The sequence below is a fragment of the Anabrus simplex genome, chromosome 3, assembly GCF_040414725.1.
Source record: "Anabrus simplex isolate iqAnaSimp1 chromosome 3, ASM4041472v1, whole genome shotgun sequence".
Classification (NCBI taxonomy): Eukaryota; Metazoa; Arthropoda; class Insecta; order Orthoptera; family Tettigoniidae; genus Anabrus; species Anabrus simplex.
The window spans coordinates 100290318-100318201 of record NC_090267.1 but is presented as its reverse complement, the minus strand read 5'-3'; the positions used below and the strand labels follow the sequence as shown (position 1 = coordinate 100318201).

The 27884-nt window shown below is 35.9% G+C and overlaps 1 protein-coding gene across 4 annotated transcripts in view; it reads right to left on the bottom strand.

The window, feature by feature from the left end:
- Nucleotides 1–27884, bottom strand: part of LOC136866028 (V-type proton ATPase 116 kDa subunit a 1) — a 338604-nt gene that overhangs the window by 176757 nt on the left and 133963 nt on the right. For all 4 annotated transcript variants that reach the window (XM_067142636.2, XM_067142639.2, XM_067142638.2 and 1 more), the window contains exon 5: nt 2434–2560. In XM_067142636.2, the coding sequence (XP_066998737.2) occupies nt 2434–2560 (127 nt within the window). The remainder of the gene's footprint in view (nt 1–2433; nt 2561–27884) is intronic.

Sequence of the window (27884 nt, the reverse complement as noted above, 5' to 3'; positions counted from 1 at the left end):
AGCCGGCAACAACCTGAAAAATGTATATCGCATTTCACCAGTTTACCACGAAAAACTCAAATGTATACGTCGATGCTAAAGTGTTATAAAACATCTCTAATGGTAAATTATTCAAATTACTAATTTCTCTTCCTATACACAAATATTTGCCCCAATTTGTCCTACTGAATTCAAACTTATGATCTTTTTTTACTTTAAAAAATTCCACTGAGATTTAATGGTCTACTAATGTTATACATATCTAATAGTCTAACATCTTGTCTCGTTATGTGCAATTCTTCCCAAACCCAAGGATTGCAATGTTTTCATAACACTACTGGTTTATTGGGAATTGCACAGAACAAATTGTACTGCTTTCTTTTGGTACTTTTTATCAAGTAAACCTGGTATGGGTCCCATACACTGGAACCATACTCTAATTAGAGTCTTACCAGTGACTTACATGTCACCTCCTTTACATCCTTACTATAACCCCTAAATAACCTCATAACCATACCAAGAGTCTTTTAAAAAATATTTACAACCTCGTTAATGTGATTACTGCAATGAAGGTCTTTCATTATATTAACACTATCTAGGTACTTACAGCAGTCCCCATGAGGTACATTCATTCCAACACAGTATTAGAAGTTACGGGTCAGGTCAATAGCAATGTAGTCCATATGAGCTCCTGACTAAAATATCATATCTTTTTGGAATACTGCAATAAATTATTTCCTATCATTGCTTTGTCTGGTAATAAATATTTATTTGTGCCAGTAACAATGTTGACTATATCCAATTTTTTATTAGATTCCGTAAAATACAAAATAAACAAAACCTGTCATTTGTGACTGACGCATTCTACTGGAGAAATGACTGTGGATTTCTACAGGAGAGTTACCAGTAATATTAATAGAGCTTTAAATGGGTTGAGAGATTCTGATAATTGCAAGATATTTATAAGAAAGTCTTATAAAGGAAGATGGATAATAATAATAATAATAATAATAATAATAATAATAATAATAATAATAATAATAATGGAGGAAGATAGGTTACCTTGGAGGGTAACAGAAGCAGAGGGAGACCAAGACGAGGATAGTTCGACTCAGTTTCTAACAATTTAAAGATAAGAGGTATAGAACTAAATGAGGCCACAGCACTAGTTGCAAATAAAGGATTGTGGCGGTTTAGTAAATTCACAGAAGCTTGCAGACTGAACGTTGAAAGGCATAATGGTCTATAATGATAATGTATGTTGTATGTATATTATTATTATATTATTATTATTATTTTAGTCTTTTGACTCCAATGCCTAACACTAGGATACCTTGAATAATTCTTGATCATCTCACGACTTGGAAATGTACCGCTCTAGGGGCAACTGCATGAAGGAGGATCTAGCCGGTGTCTCTGCATACTGGTTAAAGAAAGAATTCACAATCTGGGTACACAGGATAAAGGATCTTCGCGAAAGAGCGAGAGTACGACCTGGTGCAAAGAGGTCTGAAGAGTAAAGAACTGCAGTCTCCATCAAAATGAGAGAGTACTGGGAATCCAGAAAGGCTGAACAAGTGTTAATTGTGGTTCTAAGAGGTTGATATGTTTAAAAAAACATTCCCCATTTTTAACAGATTACCCTTCAAAAATTAAAACTGCTAAGAGGTTGTACATTTTATTTTCAATTTTGTTGTTCTCAACCTTCCATTCTGAAAAAATAAATTTTCACAGCTAATACTAGTAAGTTATGTGCTAATTATTAAAACTGCAAATATATAGCAAAATTTCCTTTCATTTCTATACAGAATGTAGTACATGTACAATAATTACTGGTAGTGACAAAGGGGATCGAGACAATTGAATGAAAACAGGGACATACCCTCTAATTCGCAATTTTCAACCAGAGTCAGCCGGGCAAAAGTAATATAATGTTTTGTAAACACAGAGTCTGCTTACTCTTGGTTAGATTTCTTTACTTTTGAATGACAAGGAGAGAGAAGAGAGTATTGTATTTGTGCAAAAATTTGACATTCTGTTTAGGACAAATGTTTAAGTTTTATCACCACTAAACACTGAAAAAGTGGGTTTCACAATACAACTGCAATGGAAGGAGTACTGTAAAGAGGGTTACCTTTCAAGACATACTGTACAGACCGCAGACCTTTTCTAGAATGACATAACGTTAACGTGTTCCATTTGAAACTTGATGAAAAGTGCCCATTAGAGGGTTTGTTTCTATACTCATTTGAATTGTCCTAATCTCTGTTATCGCATACAGCCTGTTATTGGATGGCAAGTTTTGTATACTCTGTATAATTCAACCACAAAAGCCTTAAATAGTCACTGTGATTCTGAATGAGATTTACATTCTACCTTGCTCTCAACAATTTTCTTCTGTGTGATTTTTTCACTCAATAAAAAAGTATGTTTAGGAGGTAACCAAACACTTACATTGGATGGATCTTCAAGAGGTGTTTCTATCTCAGCCTGACGTAGGAATACATTGCCACGGCAGGCCCGCCATAACATACGCTCAAAGGCTGGGATTCTCTCCCTCAGAATTACACCTGCTACAAAGCTGGCAGCCAAACAAACAAAATATAATTATTCTAATAAAACATTTAAGCAATACAGCAATCAAATATACTCTTCACAACCCATACTTTAATTCACTTTCAAACATGAATTCTTCATCCTTCTAAAAACTTCAATACAACTCCTAAAAATCATGAACAATCTCTTTCATTTTTTTCTAAACTGAATATATTTTAAATTCTATGCTTAAGATCTCTGCTGCAAATCTCAACTGCACAGTCTCATAATTATAAAGTGAATTGTACATATTTTTAAACTGAACATTACAAGTCTAATATTTGAAAAGTAATTATAATTTCTCAACAAATTAATAAACACTGTTCTTAATAAGAAAATGGGCATAATGAAGCTGTTTACTCACTTACTGGCCAGGCGAATGTTTTGTAGGCAATGAGAAATATTGAGCATTCCATGCAAATATTGTTATGCATCTTAAGATGCACACAGAGTATGCTTTTGAGAAGAAGCACCTCTTCCAACCTACTTCTAAAACTTGAATGCACAACAATTCATAAAGCATATTACAGTAGCTAATTGCAACCAAAATAACTCCTGCAAGCTTGTCACACATAGTTCAGAGAATATCGTATCTCCACTGTTCTGAAAACAACTGCTTAGCAAACAATAATACTTACAAAAGAGCAAGTAAGAAGCATGAACTTCCCTATACCAAGAATATAGAAATATTCACAAGAATACTGTTAATTCAAATGCAACTAATGATCATAAGAATATAATCTGTAAACAACTAAGGTCTACTGGACTGAGTATATTTACTACTTCAACAAGGTAAAGCAAAGCAATTTTCCTGCAGTGAAATTGGAAAAATAAACAAACCATTTCTGCATTTTTGCAAAGATGAATCAAGACTTCGGCATAGAAGCTACAGGAATACAATAGAGATTAAGTGAGCTTTAAAGCCTTAATTAAAGTACAAAGAGAGTATGTTAGTTCTCTCAATATTACCTTACAACCCAAAATATGCAAGCTTCATTACCAAGAACACTTAGCAACAATCCTTTTTTTCTTTGCTCAGCTACCTTAGAAATGAATGCATTCTGAATACTATCTTAACAAGATTCTAGGGATTTTACAATTATAATGTAATTTTAATACAGCATCTACAACAACAAATGGAACAATATAGACAACTGAATGTTTTTAATTTTTTATAAAAATGGAATAAAAGTACCCAACTTATTCGATGTCCAGCAATAAATAGTATAATCTTAAATCTCGAGAGATACCACACTGTTTTGGTGGAGCAGATAGAAAATAATAAACCAAAAACTGTGGGTTTAACAGCAAAAAACACAGTCAGTTTGAGTTTTTGACGTATTCACACCACCCTATACGACACTGTTCCACTCTATTCACTGGTGATGCCCATCAAGTTGTACGAGGACATTTGTTTTTGTTTTTTTAAAATGTTCTTTTTCTTGCTATGTCTCAAAGTGAAAGAATTTCTTTCAGGTAGAATACATTAATAAAATTTCAGGTACACAGTTATTCCAGATACTCTATCAAACTCTTGCAAAATTTTAAAGAGAAATATTTTCATCCTAAGAGCAGATATTGGCAATGAAAGATTGAAAACTTTCAAACCTGTTTTTCTCTGAATTAAGATTTTTGACTTAATGTGTTTTGCTTGTAAACCCACAATATATGGCAAGGGTTTCCAAAAGGCGGCCTGTGGGCCGCATATTGTGCGACCCGCGAGAGCTTTCGAAAAATTATATTTAAGAAATTTGAAGAAAATGTACCAAAAAATATTTCATAGAGCGTTCAAAAAATTATTCCAAGTCCGAAGTAATTCATTATTTAATATTATTTCCTGTTTGATCTGAAGAGACTATTTTATTTTTTTAAATGTAAAACCCCCATTCTTGCGAGAGGATATATTTTTGTATGGATATCATTTTTACTTGCATGTATATCTTAACACAATTAATATAAAATCAATATTAGACATTTGAGAATATTTTTCAATAACTTAGGTTTGAATATTGTCATACATATCTTGATGACATAAAAACGTTCGAATAGCTATGCAGACATACAGTATACGATGTGCAACATTCAACTGTTTCATAATTTCCAACCTGTCTAAAAATGTTTTCATAGAAATACACTGCCTACTTGATACAAAGAATCTGCACATTAATGGGAAACCGGTCCCAACTCCACAGAAACTGAACTTTAATCGCTAATGTTAATGAATTGTATAAAAGGCACTTCATAACAGCAAGTGGCTGGTCTGAAAAGGATGTGGAAAAAATGAGAAAACAAAGTTGATAAAGAATTAAGTCAGCCGTTCTATGAGCGACGCGCCATATCGCAAATGGCAGGATGCTGCAAGAGCGGATGTGGACCCGCCCACTGACCTCCATCCCCTTCACATATGCAGCTATAGACTTGCCCGGCAAGACTTGCTGGCTATTCCTCCCGTCTCCACACACTCTGTCGCGCTTGCTTGATGTGTAGTGAAGTTTCACAAGTTACCGTACTGTCCATTTTGGAGGCTTTGTTTAGTGTTCAGTGTAAAGTGCTTGCGTCTTTTACGTGAATAGAAAATGAGCGGAAGCTCACTGAAAAGCAAAATTGAAAATGAAAACAGAATTTACAAGGAAAGCTGGGAGAGTGACTATAATTACCAACAACAGTGGGAAGCTTCAGCGTTTGGTTTGTATGCAAATAATGCCTGTGCCGAAGGAGTACAATGTTAAACGACATTGCTCAACAATCCATGAGAAAAAGTATGCAGCATATAAGGAAGACACTCAACACGCACTTCAAAAATAAATTAAAACAGCAAACAGGTATGTCTGGTAAAGTCTTACAAAATCAGTCGTCTTCTCTGTACGCCTCCTATGCAGTGTCATTTGAACTTGCAAAAGAAACTTCATTGAAGGCAGTCTTGTTAAACAGTGTGCTATGGAAATGGCAAAGGCTTTTGGAGATGCTAAAATGGTTGAGAAATCTGAATCACTGCCACTTTCCAACCAAACAGTACAGAGATATGGAGTCAGTGATATGGAGAACAAGTAGAAAAAGTACTCAAATTGGTTAAGGAAAGCACATATTTCTCGCTATGCCCTGATGAAAGCACTGATCAGTCAGATGTCAGTCAGCCACTAATATTTGCACGCACCATCTTTGAAGACTTCAGTAGTAAAGAGGAGCTGTTTGATGCCTGCTCCCTTCAAGGAACAACAAAAGGGACATTTATGATGCTGTTAAAAGAACTGTCAACAGAGTTGGAGCCTTCAGTAAATGTTCAGCCATTGTGACAGACGGAGCGCCAGCAATGGCAAGGGTGAAGACAGGACTGACGGGATTGACGGGATTGCTAAAAGAAAATGGCGTAACATGTCCAATGATCTAATCTCTCATTCACCAGGGAGCGTTATGTGGGAAATCAATTAAGAAAACGGAAGTTTTTGAACTTGTGGTTACAATTGTTAATATGTTAAGAGGTGGAAATCGAGCCCTTTTGCATAGAAAATTCAAAACGTTTCTGCTGGAAATTGACACAGAATATGGAGACTTGCTGCTGTACAACCATGTAAGGGGATTGAGTGCAGGGAAGTGCCTTCAATGTTTTTTCGCAATTCGCAAGGAAATTCCCGAATTTCTTAATCAGTTTGTCTCGTCAGATACCTCAGAACTAGAAGAGAAAATACAAAGTCCAGAGTTTTTAAAGCAGTTAGCTTTCCTAACAGACATGACTAATCACCTTAACACCTTCAACCTGAATCTTCAAGGAAGAAACCACGAGGTGTCAGATATGGTGGGAACTGTTAATGGATTTCGAAACGAATTGAAAATTTTCAAACGTTATTTAGAAATCAATGAACTGACTAATTTCCCCTGCTGTCTACAATTAGTGGCAGAGAAGGACCAAGAAACCATACATTTTTCATATTTCAGTTCACACATTCAAGAGGTCATTGAAGAATTCAACACATGATTCAAGGAAACTGAAATTCTGAAAAGCAGTATACAACTTTACGTGAATCCTCTTGGTGCTGCAATCGAGGAACAAGAACCACTTGAACTGTGCAATCTACAAGCCGGTATGTTCCTACAAATAAGACAAGAAAAGGGATCGCATTTTTCTGAACTGCTACCCAATGAAAAATAACCAAAGTTAAGACAATTTGGACTAAAAATGACTTCAATGAAAAATAAGCAAAGTTAAGACAATTTGGACTAAAAATGACTTCAATGTTGGGGAGCACGTACATATGTGAAAGTATTTTTTCATCTATGAAATTCATTTAAAATCACTACAGAAGTTGACTTTCAGATTCTTCCTTGCTGCATCTTTTGAGATTAGCAACAACAGAGCTGGAGAAAGACATTTGTTCATTGGTAGATGCAGCTGATTGACCACACTACTCCCACTAAATTGTCCTCTAAGTTTTGTTTTGACTACATTATAAGTTATTCTTAAGGCATTTTTTCTTTTTTTATCATTCGTCAAATATTAATTCAAATTAACTGTCATTATTGGGTGCTCTTCTTCAGAATTAAATTGTGCTAGGTATAATAGTGTTAATTTTTAATTTCACTCCTTTATGTTAATGTACAATAGCGTTTTAAGCAATTAAAATTATCAAACCTTCATTTCAATTGAACTATGAACATTATTTCATATTGGTACCTCTGTTCTATTTGTAGAACTTTACGAAAATTGGCCTATTATTAAAGTGCGGCCCGCGATCATACCTAAGGTTTCCAATGTGGCCCTCGAGTCCTTACTAATTTGAAGCCCCTGATATATGGCACATTTCCAAAATTTTGGAAAGAAATTGGGGTGTGGATTTAGTACACCCTAATACAAACCGAAATTTTTTTTATACCTCCGCATTTCACCATTCTAACGCAAGTCTCTATCCTCCGATATGTGAATGTTATCCTTATAGTAAAGCAATGTTTGAAGAAAGGATGGAATGTACAAGTTTTCTTAGTTTTCAATCAAATATGTTTCAAACATTCTAGAGTTTCAATCCCATGATGTGGAACTTCGAGAACTTTTTTTTCTCCTCTATTATAATATACTCATGAGGAGAGGGGTGGGGCCAGTAAAATAACTGCTACAGAAATACTAGTTCCCTTGTGTTATTTAAGATTTATACACCAGGAACTTGGCAATGTTTGAATCCTTTTCAATAAAACTACTGCATACCTGCCAACTTTACAAAACCAAAAATCAGGAGAAATCAGGAGATACAATTGGTCAAAACAGCTTAATCTACATGTCTTGCGCAATACAATACTATGATACATTTATAACACTTATAGTCTCAAAACCTGACTGTTGCTATACGAGGCTACAAGGCTGAAAATAACACACCTCTACTCCCTCACAGGAAGTATGTGAGTGAGATTATCAGTCTCTGATAAGCCTTCTGAAAATAGTATGAACTCATGCTCCACACGTATGTATCGGCCATGCACTTAAATGCCATTACTTAGCAAATGCATAGATTAATATATTACATCAAGCACCCGCACGATTATGCGAAGCACACTGCTATTTGTATCAAATAACAAGCTGTTGTAGCCGTGCTTTGCTACGGAATTTTGAGAAAGACTGTCCTTATAGTTTCCCCAACTGAAGTCAACATAGGTCGTTACAATGATGTCAGTATGAATGTCACAATTGAAAGTAATGTTGTCTTATGAAATATTTGATAACATGAAAAACAGCACATTTTCTCACTTATAAAGTAAAGCACCACAGTTTCGATCTAACATTCAAAGTTTCAGAGCTAGAATGACCAGGCTGCAGACAGCCACTAACACTCCTGTGTCATTATTCCACTTATGATGCTTGTTGTTTAAAGGGACCTAACATCTAGGTCATCAGCCTCTAATAGTACAAAATGCGACGAAATGTAATGACAATTTAAAAGTCCAAAATCATCCACTGACCAGAATTCAAAACGTGTTGTTCCTCACATAGTGGCTACTAACCATAGGCAAGGCACACACATGGTGTCGCTCAGAGTGGTACTAATCACAGGTATTGTAAAACTCGCCCTGATTCACACGCTGTTGCTACTAATCACTAATATATTGTGTACCTAACATAGTGGTACTACGCGCAAGTAAAAGCGACCCAGCGTGGCGGTACTAATTATAAGTAGTCTCATGGTTCTAATTCAAACATTCCTAGGTTGCCCCTTTTAGTCACCTCTTACGACAGGCAGGGTATACCGTGGGTATATTCTTCGCCTGCGTACCCCACACACAGGGGGTGTGTTTGGTCCACGAGAGCTATTTTATTTCGCTCGAATCCGCTGGCAAGCCAGTTACGGCCCCCCTATCCCCCACTTGGAACGCGCCACGTAATATTACCTCTCTCCCTGCTACGCCAACGTAGTAGGTTCGTGGTTATTCCATTTAAGTGTGCACACTGCTCATTCCAATCACTGTCTCAGAGTAGGGATTGAAGAGCTGGAATACTATGATGATCCACTGTGTTACGTACCAGTAGTATCCGAAAATTTATGAACCAGAGGAATCGCATGCTAAATGAGAGATCTAACTCCCCAGCTACTTCTCGCCAATATTCAAGCAGGCTGTTATACTAGGTACGCAGCAGTAATCTCATCTATTGGAGATAAATGGCAGTAGAATACACAAAGCACGTCACAACAAACAATGGTCAATGTAATGTTATTGTTGATCAATTTTATGAGCTGTCTATATTGTAGGCTTTCACATTTAGTTTTCTTCCGACTGTGATATTAGAGCATCTGATGTAAAGCGAGTCCTCCTTTCTTTTATGACTCCCTTTTGTGTTATTCAAGTGATCGTTCCTTCACGACTTTCTCATTCTTATAATCATCTTCACAATATTATTATAGTCAGTACTGGAAAACTGAATAAGACATAAATAATCAGAAATTGTACTCTCTATAACTGTTATGTAGTACTTTTCGATATGACCTATTAGACAGGTAATTAAAAAAGAAATTTTGTCACCTTCCCCTAAACTACCGTTTTGAACAGGGTGAATAAAATTATTTGTAGCGTGGACTGTAGTTCCTTATTGCCCGACGTTACATACCAATTTTCATTAAGTTATCCTCGGCCGTTTTGTCGTGATGCGCGTACATACTTATATACATACAGATAGACATTGCGGAAAATTAAAACGTGCATTTCTCCTTGTTACTGTGGTCACGACCGGTACAGAAATATCATTCTTCATAAATTCTGAGCAATGTACAGACAATCTTTTTTTTTTTTTTAAGTTATATTGAGATAAATGAAAATTATTCAGAATTGTCTTCAAAAGGCTCCTAAAATCTCTAGAAAAGTCACTAGTCGTTATCACTGAAATTCTATCACTAAATTACTAAAAAAGACTCCATATCTAGCGCCTAGTCTCTAGAATCGAGTAGACTGATGTGCCAATATAATGGTCCGTTATTGGACCTAGACTGATGTGAACAATCACGAACATGGTACGCGAGAACGAGAGATTGACGATCGATGTACACGTCGTGATATACAGGTTTCAATAAACATCGCATATTCGCACACATTTCCCACATTAATAAACGTAGATATTTAGTTTGAAAGCGGCCAATGAGCGAAGGACTTCCAGCCACTTGCGTAAAAAAGGTGAAATGGCAGGATTTGAAGACAAATGTTTTAAGTTCACCAAGAAATAAGCTAAAATCGGGAGAAATAATAGAATACTCGGGAGGCGGGAAAAAACTGTCGAAAATCGGGAGTCTCCCGCCTAAATCGGGAAAGTTGGCAGGTATGCTACTCAATATGGAAGTTTATTAAATAGTTCATTCATAGTGTGACACATATACCCTTGTTGATGAAAACTACACGGATTTGAATACAGTATTTAAGCAGAAAAGTGAGAAAGGCTAGTATAAAAGAAATTAAATCAAAACTGAACTCTGAATGGACTGGTTGATCTCAGGCTAGTTTTTTCTAGAACAGAGGTGAGATTTACGAGGAAGGTACAGACAATTTACTTAGAAGAAAAAAGAAAAATGTGATGTGATAAATAGAAAAATGAATATACATATGAGATTAAAACTTTTGAGTGCAAGTTCAATAAACATCCCATAGATTTTTTTTCAGTGAGAACATATTTGTCGAGTTTGATTCTGTATCCTCATCCTGTCCACATTCTATCAGTATGTCCCTAGCAGGTTTGTTTCCGAGTGTGTATGTACTCAAGTTAACTAATGGAAAAGGTTCCACCTGATCGATACTTTCCTTTTTTATTATTTAGCCTTTGGCTAAATTTTTGTCATTAAAACTTACAGTACATGTTTCGATTGCTTAGCAAACATCATCAGCTGTTTCACATAATGCTTAGGTAAAAAATAGCATAAAACAATTCCATATTTAAGATTAAAAATTATGTTAGTAATGAGGGGAGGGGGAGGGGGGTGAATACGTGAAGGGTGGGTGGGGGGGGATCAGTTGTTGGTTCAAGATTACAACTTTTACAAATTAAAAAACTATTTTTTGAATTAAAAAGTCTTTGGTTTCATTCTATGTCACTGCACTGGTTATTTATTAAATTAGACTGTTTTTAGCATGATGCTCTTGCAAACTTGTCTTGGTTGTATAATGCCCCTTCTTTTGCTAGACCTTTCTTGTTTGTATCTCGTTACTGTCCGGTGGAGAAGATTACATTTATTATTGGTCAAATTATTCAGGTTTCGTTAAGTTGGATAGTTTGGAGTACGATCCCTATCCAATTGTTCGGTTATACAAATTCTATTCGGAAATCGTTAAGTTGGGATGTTTGGTGTACGTCCTGTAACCCTGTCCAATTTGTTCTTGTTGCGATGTTTACCAGTTTGTATCTATCTCTGCCGTCCTCGAACTCCCACATATTCCTAGAAATCTATAAAGATCTACTTCTGAGAACCCAAAAGGCTTGTTGAGATCTTTCTGTACACTGTATCGAATGGTCTCAGAAACAATGTGAGTAATAAGTTCATTATGAAAGAAAATTTTTTAAAAATTGGTAAGGAGTCTAAATCTAAATTGACGATAACTCTAGAAAGCTCTGTTTTTCCTCGAAATTCCACCATTCCTTCAGGCAAACTAATGGATTTCTTTCTCCATACTGGCACAATCCTTTCTGTCCTAGTAGTTCCTGATATACTGGGTAAATTACCTGAACTTTCATGAATATCTGTATTTTGAGGAGAAATCTGGAGCATTTCTGGGACTATGCTATCTTGAGACCTGAGAGTATGAACTGTTTGTTGGTTCATCAATTTCAGCAGATGTAACATCACACACCACTTCTACTTCATTGTATTCACCCAGCAGATTCTTCAAATCATTATCTGAGACTTGTGTAATTTCATTGAGAGATGTACAATCGGTAGAAAGCACTGAAGAATCATGGTTAACAATGTTACAGTCCCTATCTTGACCTGTTTCAGCATCACTTTCGTCTAAGTCATCATCACTATCACTTGGAATACTGACTAACATCAGGCGAATATATTCATCTCCTAAATCTAGTTTTCTTGACATCTGAAATAGGCTTTACCTTTAAACACAATGTTATTATACCAGAAAATGAAGGAACCTGTCACATGAAACTGTAAAGGAGATATTCCGAAAAGAATCTATCAACCTAACCTATATTGTCCACCTTACAGGTAATGCATGATGTCCCATATATGAAACAATCACTGTTTTGGAAATTATTCGGAGATACATTTGTTTCCACAAATTCCTCTAGTTTTAAAATACTCTCCAGTAATCAATCATAATTCAAATATTTTTCTGCACAATATACCTTCCCAACAAATTACTTCCAATGTGCGATGTAATATACAGCAATCTACCACGAACAAAACGACTCGAGGTCACGGCAATACGATGGTAAATAGATCACATCCAAAGAGATTGCAATGCTGTGAAAGATAGAATACTACAGGGGAATGATGCAGAAATGAATCACAATGCAAAACTGCAGCTAGGAGAAAACTATTATATTACTATGGAAAGAAAGTTGTGATTCATATATGCATCAGTATGCACTGTAGAGTTAACAGGGTGCATTTTATACTGACTACAAACATTTCTTCAGAACATTTTAAGGAAATGTTTCTCGGGAAACAAAATAATCTTACTAAACAGATTCTGTCTATACACCTGTTCTTTACATTCATCACAGACTTTGGTTCCAACAAGATATACCTGTGTCAAAGATGTAGATGTTGCAAACTAAATTGCTAATTATTTTAAATTTTTATTTTAAGTTACATACATTAAGATTTGTGTTCAATACCATTAACAGATAGGTGATACATAAAACAGATAACTGTCTAGTAAAAATTTTGAAGTTAACTGCTTGTCAAGATATTGCAGCAAGATGTAATCGTATTGACTGAGGTAATAATATGAGCTCAAAAGATGCATCACCTGGAGCAAATGATTAAGACATTTACTTTGGAACAAATGGATTATTTTTAAAAGTTAGAAATCTACTCAAAATTTTACAATGAGGCGAATTTTACATCTTAAGTTTATTAAAGATTTTGGATTCAGAGAAGACTCTCATACATTGTTTCATGTCACCGTTCCTTAAAAGTGAGGAATGATCAACAGGAGAATAAAGATGCACAATGTTCCCAGCATGACTAAGACACTGGTATTGTAGTCAGTAAGTTTCATCAGTTTATAATGTTTTGCAGAGTTTAAGAATAATATATTTTTCTTTTAATGTTATTATTGGCTTCACGTCCCACTAACAACTTTTACAGTTTTCGGAAACGCCGAGGTGCCGGACTTTTATTCCCGCAGGAGTTTTTTTACATGCCAATAAATCTACTGACAAAAGGCCGACTTATTTGAGCACGTTCAAATACCTCTGGACTGAGCCAGGATCGAACATGCCAAGTTGGGTTCAGAAGGCCAGTGCCTCAATCATCCAAGCCACTCAGTCCGGCTTTTGCAGAGATTCTTGCAATCACTTTCATGCAAAGTAAGCACATACTGACAACAGTCATAAGTACTTTATATGCAGTAATTATGAAATTCATACCGACTAAAAGAGACTCTCCTGAGATTTTGGACTTAAAAAAAAGGATATTTTGGTACTTTTTTAGACACTCCATACTTTAGGGCACATGATGGAATCCTTTTTTTGCATGTGCAGCCATTTTGAAAGGTCCTGTGGAGACACTGATAGTATATTACACCTGCACATCTAACTTGACATGCTCATCACCAGCCTTGCTTTTTCTCAAATATAAATTTCTAGAATTAAAAAAAGCTAGACAATCCAATTAGCTTCATTGCACATACATGCATCTATATGTTTATAATCTGCAGAATCCATTTTCAAAATGGCTGAAAACTTATCAACTGTCTTTAAGATGTGATATCACCAGTTCTATGGAAAATGTGTAATATTAGGTATTCATGTGTAAGTTTTTTTGCTGTAGTAGAGGCTGAGATAAATATTTTAAAATGATACAGTTTTGAAGGCTGTAACATATCATCCTGTTAAAGAAGGGCAAGAAATCCTCAACAACTGAATTTATTATATCTTTTGATGGCTATTACCATATGCAGCAAAACAAAGGACACTGACATGTAATTTAACTTAATGCAATATATATTCAAAATATGTACCATCCATTGTTTGTAACAATTTTGAAGATTACTGAACAAGTTTATGAACAAGAGTCATAAAAATATGAGGTTATATTACAGTTATTCAACATTATTTACAGGTGGGTCATCTGTCTTCAAAATCGATTCTTTCAACGTGTCCATATGAGGCATCTTGGACTGTGAGATATGGGAAGCAGGAAGGGTACGGGCAGAGAGTTCTAAGAGAAATTAGGCGATCTCCAAAGTGTCGTTGCAGAAGGGTGATTTGGGCTGTAGCCCCATCTTTCTTCATCCATTGTATGTAGCTAGACGGGTAAGTTTTTGGCAAGACAAAAACAGCGCAAATCCCAAACGAATGGGGTAATGAGATCTCTGTAGACTACCTAGTCCACTGTTTTTGGATTTTGTGCAGGATCCTCGATGAAATAAGGGCCCAATGTTCCATCACTGAACACAACACACCAAATCATAAACTGCATGCTGTGTAATGATTTCTGTATAATATCAGGCCATTCAAACCCTAAAAAACAAGTTGGCTGATGTAGCCATCAAGGCGAGTACGGCTTTCATCTGAAAACTGTACGTTGCAGAAGAAATCTGGATCCTCGTACATCTTTGACAACACTTGGCTACAATACTGTAATCTGGCTTGCTCATCCCTTTCTTTTAAACGTTGAGCAACTTTAATGTGGTACGCTAATTCACCCAGCTGCGCCGGGCAGACGTATCGCTCAGAGTTTCACTGATGTTCGTCATATTCTACACTATGGAGACTGAACACCTGTTGGGAAAGTCATCCACTATTCTCATTTGTGATGACGATTCTTGGGATCCCTGATGTCCCCTTTTGTATGATGAAACTTGTCAACTACAGCTAATGCTGTAGTGTTACTTGGTGCCTCCTAGTAAATCGCTGCCTGTACTCTTCTTTAACATGATGCAAACTTGCCCCATTCTGATGCTCCATTCCACATGTTCCATGATAAACACCTTCTGTTTTCAGAACCATAATTGCAGAAATCAACGCAATACTGAATTCACAATATGTCAAACTATTATACACAATTTGAAATAAAATACATCCGTCACTGCTAGCATAATGTGGACAGCATATGAGCAATAATTTCAGTGTCATTTGTTTTGCCACATACCATACAATGTTGCTTTTATGAGACTAGGAAGACTGAGCAAATCTTCCTACAGGTTTCAGATACACCACTGAAAATGTGTGTATGGCACTATATTCACAGACCTTGTAACAGTATGAATTAGGAAGAAGAGAATAGCTGTACATCAACCAGTATCCAACATATAATATAGAAGAATAAATAGCAAATTAAACAACTGTAACATTAAGACAGCTCAATAATCCTTTACTCAATCATTTCCTTGAAAGCAAAATTAAGGAAAATACATGACAAAAAGAGCACTAAAACCAACTTGGCTAGTTTCCTAATTACGAATTTAAAAAAAAGTCCCATACTGAAATGCAACTCTAAAAATCTTTAAAAAAATATAAAAAAAATAAAAAAATTAAATGAATATATAGAGAACAAAGCTATACAGTGAAAGCTGATAGAGCTAAAAAAAGGCTCTGGATGATCAATCTATCAGGAATTCAAAATAATATTTGGTCTATTAAAAATAATGTACAATAATATACAGAAGTCCTTTATTCTATGTAAGTTCATCCCATACAGTAGATATCTTTCTTAAGATTACAGGATTATAAAGATTAAAAAAAAAAAATATATATATATATATATGTAAAGTGACATCACTTAGTTTAAACCGGCCATATTCAGATCATATAAAATGAAATTTATAGACTAGGAAAATGTCAATATACTGATTCACTAATAATAGAGACCAGATACAAGCCACTAAACTATAAAAAAGGAAGGCAAGAAAGGTTCCATAAAATCTTAAAAAGAGGCACTATCATAGGCACTAAAAGCATATTACTGCTGTCCTTTGTTAGGGCCTGTGAGGAAATATTTTTCACCTCTATCTGCAAAAATTCTTAAGAATATAGGTTCTTTAAAGCCCTTTCCATTCTTTCCAAAAATACAGTAAGTAGGGAAAGAGACATGTCGAGTGCCTTTTCTCTAAGAACTACAGGTCAACGACACTAGACTGTCCCTTCAGACAGGAATGGTGCAACCCATTCCCAGGGCTGTCCCATTTTTTGCAGTGGGGGTGTGCCACATAATTTTGAAAATTAAAAACTCTCTATTATCAATAACCATAATGTTAATTTCTTTTAAAAAAAAAGCAAACAGGCATTTACCAGGCATTATACATTAAAATCAGTTGGAGTATTTCTTAGAAGACTTTTCATGGCTAAGCCAGAAAGGATTTGCGGTACTGTACGGTACCAGTGCGTACTACTAATGATTTTATCCTAATTATCGAAAAGGGTGCCATTATGGTAACATTGCACATAAAATGAGAGGCAAACCTTTTAAGAATCATTCAGTACAGTTGGAGTATATGTGTTGTGTGCCACGTTTAACCCATACTGCTCTGAATTGGCACATTCTTTAAATGAAGTGACTATTGCTGCTTGTCTGAGGTAACCAGCATTATTAATATTGCACAAGAAAGTGTACACGAACATTTCAATGCATTAAATGTGTTCATAATAGATGAAAAGAACATCAGAATTACCAATGAATACTGTAACTTCCCATTAGCTTGATCTGGGACACAGGACGTACTACATGTACTGGAAATGGACAACAAAGACACATGAATATATACACTGAGCCACTAGATGTGTGTGATGTGCGTACATTCTGTAAGGACTCTGCAAGGGAGAATGAAGAGGGTTTAGTAGACAATCTTTCATGACAATTGCGTGCATTAGCTAAAATAATTTTCAGCTACGGACGTGATAAACAGTGTGAGGTTCCCCTTGAAGAGGATTTCCTGCCAAAAGCCTAAAAAAATGCCCCGAGTCTCCTTGACACAGACCAAGGATGATCTTTAGACTGAATCCTTACCATTTCCCGAATTGGACTATTCCTCACTCCGAGATAAGTCGTCGCTGAAATATGGAAGTGCATCTTTGGAGACTAGTAAAATTCCATGAACAGAAAAATAATTCAGCTGTTGAAGTTGACTCCAAAGAAAACACCTGTGTAACGTGCATAAACAAACTTCCACTCGTTTCCACATAATAGCAAACTAAATCCAGCCCGATTTTATGAACAATTGTAAATACAGTAAAACCTCATTAACACAAACCCCTGGTTAACATGAACAAAATTTGGGTCCCAGCAGGGAATGTATTATTTCTTATGGGAGGTATCCTCCGATAACACGGAATTTAGGTTACCATGAACTATGAACTCTTTCTTAGCCCCAGGCTTCATTATAACTCGTTTAATGCAAACCATCGATGCTATTCATTGTGTTATTAAAGTTGTTTCTATTTTTATGAATGCAAGAAATGCTTATACAGTGCATAGTTGAAAGAAAACTACTGTCAAACTATTGATTATTTGGAAGTTAAGTTACAAGTAATTGGATTAGCCTCCACGTTCCTTGATGCAGAGTTGGCTGGCAATCATGAGCATTACCTTGTCAACAATCAGCTTTATTCCTAGCCCGCCAACTCATTTCAATAATGCGCACATGGTACGCAAGGAGAGAAACAGCACAGTATTCAAATTCAACCACTTATTGTTTGAATTAGTGACAGTGATCCGTGTAACCACATCAGGTCATGGCTCGAAGGAAACAGACAGCTGTAGAGCTGCAGACAAAACAATATCCTAGAGGAGGCAGACCATGGCACATTAAAGAAAACTACAATAGCTATACAGTTTGTAATTAACACATTTGCTCTCATATTCGACCAGGGTCGGATTAGGTTTCACGTGTGTAAAATACCGCATCCGACCTTAATCAGATTTGAATTCGTGCCAACTTTGTACATTCTAAAGCACGTTAGATGATGCAGTATAGCTGTTTTCCAGTAGATACCAGGCAGATGAATATGTTTACTACAGCTTACAGATAATTTCCCCATTGTGGGCATTGTGATCTAAGTAAACACGTGCTAATCTCGAGTTCTTTTATCTGCGCAGTTGAAAAATCAAGTGGCACTGAGTGATGTAACTAGTAAATATGGCAAGTAAAGAATTTATATCTCGAGCAAATGACAGAGTTATTGCAATCTGAAGATTCAGGTGATGATCTCATTCTGGAATTAGATTCTAGTGATAGTGAAAATGAGGAGGCAGAGACTTCATTATTTTGCACTGACAATAACATATCAACCGTGCCTGACGAGTCGCCAAGTTATCATCCCCTTTACCAAAGTTCGTGGCCAATGCAGGTTTAAATACAGACGTTCAGAACAGTGAAGGTGTGATGTGTTTCGTCAATTAATTTTTGTCAGAGGATGACAAGTGTGATAAACAGATATAACTTGAAAATAATATTCTCTCACCCACAGGTAAATAATGCAAGTAACGAGCTCGAATTATTATTATTATTATTATTATTATTATTATTATTTTACAATTATGATTATTATAACTTGTAATGTATGGCTATGAAGTGTTTACATCCATTTATTATTATTATTATTATTATTATTATTATTATTATTATTATTATTACTATTATTATTTACGTAGTCTCAAGATCGCATTGTTGGTGAGGTTTGTCATGAAACATGTACAGTATATACACATTTATACGAGTTCAGTTAATGTAAGAACCTGCAATTAATTTATTCTTACCTGTATATATGATTTGTAATAAACTACGGTATTGTGAAACACTCTGCAACATCCAGAATGGTACTAGGTAGACGAGAACTCTATAGAATATTCTGTACATTACATCTGGGCCTTAAGGACTTTAGAATTTACAAGAAAATGTATCTTTCTAGAAGCCTGGCCAGACACCTATATAAAGAGGTGGTCTCGATGGGAGAGGCGAGCTATTGTTTAGCAAGACGTTTAACAGGAGTTGTTCTGACCAGATGTGTGTCATGCTACGAGTGTTTGAAGTATGTGAATTGGTTTAGTAAAGTTGCTAGTTGACAACCAGTGCTTGCAGTCTCCATGTGTTGGTGATAGGCAGTTGTTAAAATGGTGGCTTGCTGATGTTCTAGGAGTGAAGTGTTTTGTTTGTGATACAGTGATTAAGGTTATGTGTGTTTAATTTGTAAATAATTGTAAATAAATCTGTGTACGCAAGTTGACAGCATTTTGTGTGCGTCATTGTGGACACATCAAGGATTTTATCACGTATGTTTGTGATCAGACAAATCTGTACATGGAACAGGTAATTAGTACTGCGCCATGCCCATTCATGAAGTATTCAGTAATACTGACATGGAAACCAGTTTCAGTGTCAGAAATGAAGAAATTTTTAGGGCTAATGTTCATTACTGGTATTATTAGGAAGCCAGTGATTTAAAATGTACTGGGTGGAGGATCCCAATTTTGAAACTCCAATTTTTTCTTAATTAATGCCTAGGAACCGTTTCGAAAGTATAATGCCCTTCTTTCATTTTAATGACAACAGGCAGCACCACATTGCAGATAGGCTCTACAAAATTAGAGCAATACTAGAACAACTTAGTGACCAGTTTCCTGTAGTGTACACCCCAGAGCAAAACCTGTCACTAGATGAAGAAATGCTGGCTTCGATTCCAGTACAGCATCTAAAAAAATATATCTACTGTGATTAAGGTTTGTAAGAAAATCATTAATGCTGCTGCATCAGGTATATAGAAACACTACTTCTGCAATGGTTTAATCATATGTGCGCTTCCAATGTACCTTTAAGTGAGCCTATAATTTAGTCAAAAGTAAATGACATTGCAAGGGATTTCGGGGTAGAAGACTTCAATTGTTCCTCAGGTTGGCCGTAGTGGTTCCAAAAGAGACTCAATTTTGTCCTTACTGATTTGTGGTAAGCAAATAAAGTTGAAGAAGGGCAAACAGATGGTTAGATTAACCATGAAAGAGAAAAAGTGTGCTTTTGAGTGAGGTGTTCAATATGGACGAAACAGGACTTTCCTACAATCTTTTTCCCGGTTGAACCCTTGGTATTAAAAGTGAAAAGTGTCATGGTGGAGCTCTCAGTAAACAATATTTAACTGTTGTACTTATGTGTAATGCTTGTGTAATGCTGATGGCAGTAAAAAACTCTGTCCATGTGCGATTGATAACTCCGAGAAACTAAGTTGTTTTAAGAATAAAGATAGGCTACCTTGCATCTACTCTCATCATAACAAAGCTTGGATCAACAACTCATCATTTTGTTAAGTGGCTTCTTCGTTTCAAGTCGTATGATAGCTCAGAATACAAATGTCGTACCGACAATGTAGAGATGTACAGTCCACAATATACACTACAACTTAACGAACGTTAAAGTTATTTCCCCCCCACACCAAATGCAACAAGTCACCTTCAGGCCTTGGATCGAGGCATTATCGCTCTCATGAAGAGCTTGTCGCAAGCAAATTGTAAGAGCTGCAATTCGTGCATGTGAAAATAATGTGGCAACACCTAGTTGGAATGTGCTGCTTGAGAATCTGTTCCATCACAACATATACAGAAAGGTTTTAACAGAGCCTGGAGACGATGTGATGCTACTCGCATACAAGACTTAGAGGGTGACGTGGACGCCATTTCTCCTGACAAATAGGGGTATTCTACAAGACGAGGCAAACACTGGTGTAAGTTTTGAGGAATTTGTTAGTGTAGATGAGGACACTGACGTACGTGCTCCAGTAGGAGCTGACGTACAAGCAGGTGTGTCTGAGGTGCAAGATCCGTCATCTGAGGAAGACAATGGGAAGAATCTAATAATTTAATCAAAGTTCGCAAAATTTGCTCTCATAAGGGACATGCACGGTATCGGGCTATTACTGACAACCCATAGGCTTCCCGGGTTAACTGTTAAGTTTCAGGCCCTGGAGGAGCTGTCCTGACCAGATCATGAGTCAAGCTAATAAGGGATTATAACAGGAGAGTAAACAGAGATATAGTGATAATATTTACAGACTTCAAAAAAGCATGCAATTGCATGGAATCTCTACTAAAAATTCTAAGACACCTCAAATTAATAAATGATCAAACCAACCCCTCACAAATTCGAAAGTGAAGTTCAAGGGTGAATTACTGGCACCATTTGTACATTTGAGATCATAACAGGACTACGCCAGGGCGATGGACTCTCATCCCTACTGTTTAACTGCGCACTAGAAAAGGTAATGAGAGAATGGTTTAAGAAATTGCCCCCAAAAATAAAAATTGGCAAGAAAATGAGAACAAACTGCCTTGGTTTCACCAACTTAGCATTACTAGCAAATGACTTAGACAAAGTGAAAATACAGATTGAAAAAAGCAACTAAAATTAGCTTAAAATATCATTTTTTAAAAACAGAAATTATGTTCCAAACACCAACATAAAAAGACTTAAACATAAAAGATAATAGTGTCAAAATTTTCACCCAATTCAAATACCTACCAAGGAGAAGTAATAAATGAAAAATCCTCTATCCAAATAAGAACAAACGACCTAGCTAATGCACAAAAATTAACCTGGGACATCTAAGAAAAAAGCCTCTCCATACACCCAAAACTAAAACACTACAAAATAATAAAACTGGAAGCAACATATGCAGGAGAGAGATTCTTTCATCTAAACGAACAATCAAAGACCAACAAATTCCAGAGGATCGAAAGATGAACTGGAAGAACTTGCATCAACAAAAAATATCAGAAAGATGGACAGTAGCAGATAGTACCCAACAAAGTCTTGTACAAAGAGTTGGAACCCATTACTGATACTATGAGTAAGAGCCTGGGATTCTTTGGACAAATGAGAATACAGGATTCAAGACTTCTGAAAAAATTGGTACAGCATAATTCACAACTCAAAAATTACCACAACGGCATGAGGTGGATCAGAGAAATAAGAGGATCTGAAGGAAATTGCCCTTACACCAGAAGACACCACAGACAAGATAAAATTAAACAAAAAAATCCGGACAAGAACATCCGCTTCACACTCGCAAGAAACAAACTCACAACTTAAATATTTTGAACACTAGAAAGGGCACAAAGATCAGAACACATGAAAAAGTACTGGGAGGCTCGCAAGGCCTGAACAGTCCCTTCGAAGAGACTTTGATAATGTACCAACAGGAAAAATTTTCTTCACTGTATACAAACCTAAAACCCTGAAACGACTTAACAGTATATGAAATAGTTTACATTATATTTGAAAAAAAAAAAAAAAAAAAAAAAAAAAAAAAAAAAAAAAAAAAACAGTTTACCTAACATCTGGTCTCTACTAATCATTTCATAGAGGCTAACTAATATGGAAGAACATCACTCTAAAAAGGTAATTTTTATGTTAAGTTTTATCTGGCAATTTGATCATCCTGGGTAAAGTCACTCCGAATGAGTTTGTTCAAACTTGATAGTAAATAAAAAGCAGCAATTTATCTCTCATGCAAGATTGTACAGAGCCTGCAAGCACAGCTGGGTATGGCAAATATGGCAAAATTGTAGCTTAACACAACAAATAACCATGGGTTAAAAAGAAATAGTGCTGACATTTGGCATTTTGAACATTTCATTTTTATACATAAAATATATTTTTTTTATATGAACTGAAGTATTTTAATAAATTTCCATAGGCTGCAACACTTTTCTCAACAATACATTTTGCTGGGCAGGATTGCTGCTGGATCAGCTAGAAATGACTAACTACAAAATCATAACATTGGTTGTACGTCCCACGAACTACTTTTCAAGGTTTTTGGAGAAGTCGAGGTGCCGGAATGTTGTATCGCAGGTAAATCTACTGACATAAGGCCGAGTAATTTGAGCACCTTCAAATACCATCAGACTGAACCTGGATTGAACCTCTCAACTTGAGCTCAGAAGACCAGCAATCTACCACCTGTGATACTTAGTCCAGCTAACTACCTGAACTTCCCACCAATAAATTCAAAATCATTTCTGCCTATTGTTCATTATTATGGTTACTACTATATGCTTGCATGATATGAAATGTGCTGTTTTCAGCAGTACCTTCACTGAGAACAACCAGGTAACAAAGCTTTAATCACGGTCTGTACTACGACAGCCAGATAAAAGTGCGGTTTAAATTTATGTGGCAGTTCGCACATCTATCAGGAAGTTTGGTTGAAAACACATACGACTTTCGTTTATGTGCAGTTTGGGAGAATATTCTTGATTTTAGCTATGCCGAAGTTGGAAAGGCAGTTAACGCTCTTGTCTGGGACTTAGCTCCCATCGGGGACACTACTGTAAGAATCAAGATGGCTGCACATCAAGATGAATCTACATCTGCACGTTGTTATATGAAAAATAAGTTATAATGTAATCTATGGATACATTTATAAAATATATCATGCTTCCTGTCTAGCTATCACTAACAAGTTGTTGCTACTGACTATATGAGTTGCATGCAAGCAATTCAGTAGCAAGCTTCCTAGGTAGCCATAGTCGTTACGGCATCATTGGATTCTGCCACGCAGTTATTTATGGGTTCAAGTCCCAATAGTCCAGCATTTTTTTACCTTCTAAATATTAGTCGGCTGGGTACTAGACATGATAGTACACATTTCCTAATCATTAGAGTGTGTGTCAAAAACTTGGGTTCTATTCCAAATCTATCTGCAAGGCACATATTGAGTAAAGGTATACGACATCCAGGCTGATTCGTATGTCGAATGAGGACGTTAAGGAGGCTATATTTCTCTGACTTCATAACAAATTGCTACTAAGTATTTACACTAAAGTGAGATAAATGCTTGCTAGTTGCAGTTACTATTCTATTGTCTTAGAAAAGAAACTACTTATTAAATTAGCAACAATAAATTTAATTAATAATGAAATTATGATCCTACGCCCCATACAGTTTCATTAATTATGAATATAAACTTTACTTTTGCCATAATGCGCATCCTTGTAAATAATATTACACAAAAAACAAAATTGTACAGTGTGGTAGGAAGTATTAAAATACATAACCAGAATCTTAACTTTTACATCCAAGTTAAATTTTCAGTTTTGTTACATAGATAATTTTAACACTTCTTCGTATGTGTAGGATTCAGTCCTAATTCTGTTTTTTACCTGAACTTCCACATTATAGCTTAAGAGTTAAACCGAGCTCGATAGCTGCAGTCGCTTAAGTGCGGCCAGTAGCCAGTATTCGGGAGATAGTAGGTTCGAACCCCACTGTCAACAGCCCAGAAGATGGTTTTCCGTGGTTTCCCATTTTCACACCAGGCAAATGCTGGGGCTGTACCTTAATGAAGGCCATGTCCATTTCCTTCCCAGTCCTAGCCCTTTCCTGTCCCATTGTCGCCATAAAACATCTGTGTCGGTGCGACAAATCCAATAGAAAAAAAAGAAAAAAATAATATTGGACTCTAATAATACAATTTCAAAAGGAATAGTGCTAAACAAATGAAAACAACAGGGAAGACGTATATCACTGCGCTAAATTTCACTATATTTTCAGTAATCTTATTACCAACGCAATAAAGATGTTACCACATCTTCCGCATAACAATACAGTCGTTAAAATCTGTTGGCAGTATGCAAGAAAATATTTAACTTCTAGTTTGCAAAACTACAGCCTACGTATCTGGCTGTTTATCTGACAGTCATAGAACAGGTTCTCAGAGTACCATATGTCTTTACTAGTGTTTAGCATTTAACAAGTAAAAAGAATTTCTAGATTCCTACGCATTTTGTGGTTGGTAAAAGAAATTAGAGACCCAACTGTAAACATGACACTTTTGTGTTATGTGGAACAAGATGTGACAGGTGTTCTTTGAAATGGGAGTTCCATCACATTTATTATCTCTGTAGAAAGGTCTCCAACAGCTATGCAGCAACCATTAAGATGTACGATGATCACCGACTTTTTCAATGTGTCAAAAGGTGTAAAACAAGACTGTATATTGTCACAAACTCTACAACATCAATGCAGAGTATGTCATCAAGAGAGTACTTTAAGACTGGGTTGGTGGAATCTTGTTTGGCAGAAGGAAAATCAGCAATCTACATTTTACAGAGGACACTACCCTCCTTGCTAGTCGAGAAAAAGAGCAAACTGACCGACTGATAAGAATGACAAATGTTAGTCTAACTTATGGTTTAGAGATAAATATGGTAAAAACCCAACTAATGGAAATGGACAGACAAGCTCAAATCCAACTTACAGAATGCTTAAAGGGGTTTGAGGTAGTCTGATTTTGTATACCTTGGTTCAGTCATTGCTGACATTTGAGATTAAAGGACATACAGTTCTAGGAAGAGCAGCCACAGTTAAACTACAGGTCAGACCCGGTAGAATTGGGTAATATGTCATAGAAAGAAAGAGATCCACCTTATCAATACTAAATTTAATATTGTTATTTAAAACAGGACCGGTTTCGACTTATTACAAGTCATCTTCAGCTGTCATTTACATACACATTAGAATCATGTTCAAACAGTTGTATCTTACAAATAAACATGTCGTGTTTGATAGACATTAGGTAGTATGTCTAGAAGTGAAATTCTGCTTCTTACATCTAAGTTTAAAGGATCAAGAATATTAAAAAGATATCTATCTTTAACACATTAAAAAATTACAACACATGATAAAATTTCTTGTTTACACCTGACCTTGAATATAGCATTATCGTTCAAGTTTTACTAATAATAGTTCTTAAAAGGACTTTTATATCGCATTGTTTTTAGTCGACTAAATATGCTTAAATGTAGCCGCATGTGCTTATACAGATACTTCTTATTAGGCTTAGACTTCGTCAAAATGAGTAATGTGAATTCAAAGTTGAAATTACAATAACAAAGTGAAGTGCGTTTGAATTAATAGTGATCTAGGTAATTGTAACCTCTGTTGAATAACTCCTGCAATTATATGCTATTTAAAATACACTTCATGCAAAGAAGACATTAGCACACTTCAATATATAAAAAGTAGAAAGGTATAAAACAATCATATACGTTTTGTGAAATTCATATGAAGTAATGTTCTTTCCTCATGCGTATGTGTCAATTTCAAATGGGGTAGTATACTTTATATAAACTTTGTCAAATTAAGTAATGTGAAATTGAATTTTGAGATTGCGTTGAGAAATGAAATGCCAGGTAATTAAAACCTGTATTGAATGACCTCTTCAAATATATAGTGTATAAAATACATTAAATTCAACATAAAACAATGGTACATTTCAATATAAGTTAAAAGGTAAGAGGCAGTCCTGCAAATTTGTAAAACTTCATATGAAGTACTGTTCTTCACGTGTACATGCCAAGTTCAAATGGGGCACTATTGGCCACTATTTGCTTAAAGTCCAATCACAATAAATTTATATTGTCTTGTTGAATATACAGATTGAAGATGGATGTGCTGCTGGGGTTATGAAAGCTGTTGTTGTAGGTGGTTCTTTTTCGGTCTATGATACTTGCTAACTATCTGTAAAAAGTAAATGAAAACAGTTAGAAGCGCATTAGAATGTTAAAGTGTTAAACTTGTGTGTGTGTGTGTGTGTGTGTGTGTGTGTGTATGGTAGAGATTACTTACTGTCGTGAGATGATTGGGAAGTGTATCGCTTGGCAGCTTGGCGTGTACTATATCGTGAACTTGTGGTATTGGTGTCTGTTGTCGTGAGGGGAATGGAGGGGTGGGGAAGGGGAGTTGCTAACTGTGTAGAGGTGGAGTTAGTTGTGTCTTTCTCCTGCGCTGTGGATTGCGCGTGGTGTTGTTTATTGACTGTTCTCAAATAATAGTTTTTTATAAAAGGGATGATTTTATTAAATAAAATATTGGTTTTTTCTGTGATTTCATTAATATTATAATTAGGGTTGGCATATTGGTCTATTGTTATATATAGTTCTTCAGTAATATTGAGTAAGGGTCCTTTGGGGTTTGTGCTTAATATTATCATATCATTATCTATATTAGTAAAGTTATGTTTGTAATCAACCATGTGTTGTCCTATTGCCGAAAAATGGTTGATTACAAACATAACTTTACTAATATAGATAATGATATGATAATATTAAGCACAAACCCCAAAGGACCCTTACTCAATATTACTGAAGAACTATATATAACAATAGACCAATATGCCAACCCTAATTATAATATTAATGAAATCACAGAAAAAACCAATATTTTATTTAATAAAATCATCCCTTTTATAAAAAACTATTATTTGAGAACAGTCAATAAACAACACCACGCGCAATCCACAGCGCAGGAGGAAGACACAACTAACTCCACCTCTACACAGCTAGCAACTCCCCTTCCCCACCCCTCCATTCCCCTCACGACAACAGACACCAATACCACAAGTTCACGATATAGTACACGCCAAGCTGCCAAGCGATACACTTCCCAATCATCTCACGACAGTAAGTAATCTCTACCACACACACACACACACACACACACACACACACACACACACACACACACACACACACACACACACACACACACACACACACACACACACACACACACACACACACACACACACACACACACACACACACACACACACACACACACACACACACACACACACACACACACACACACACACACACACACAAGTTTAACACTTTAACATTCTA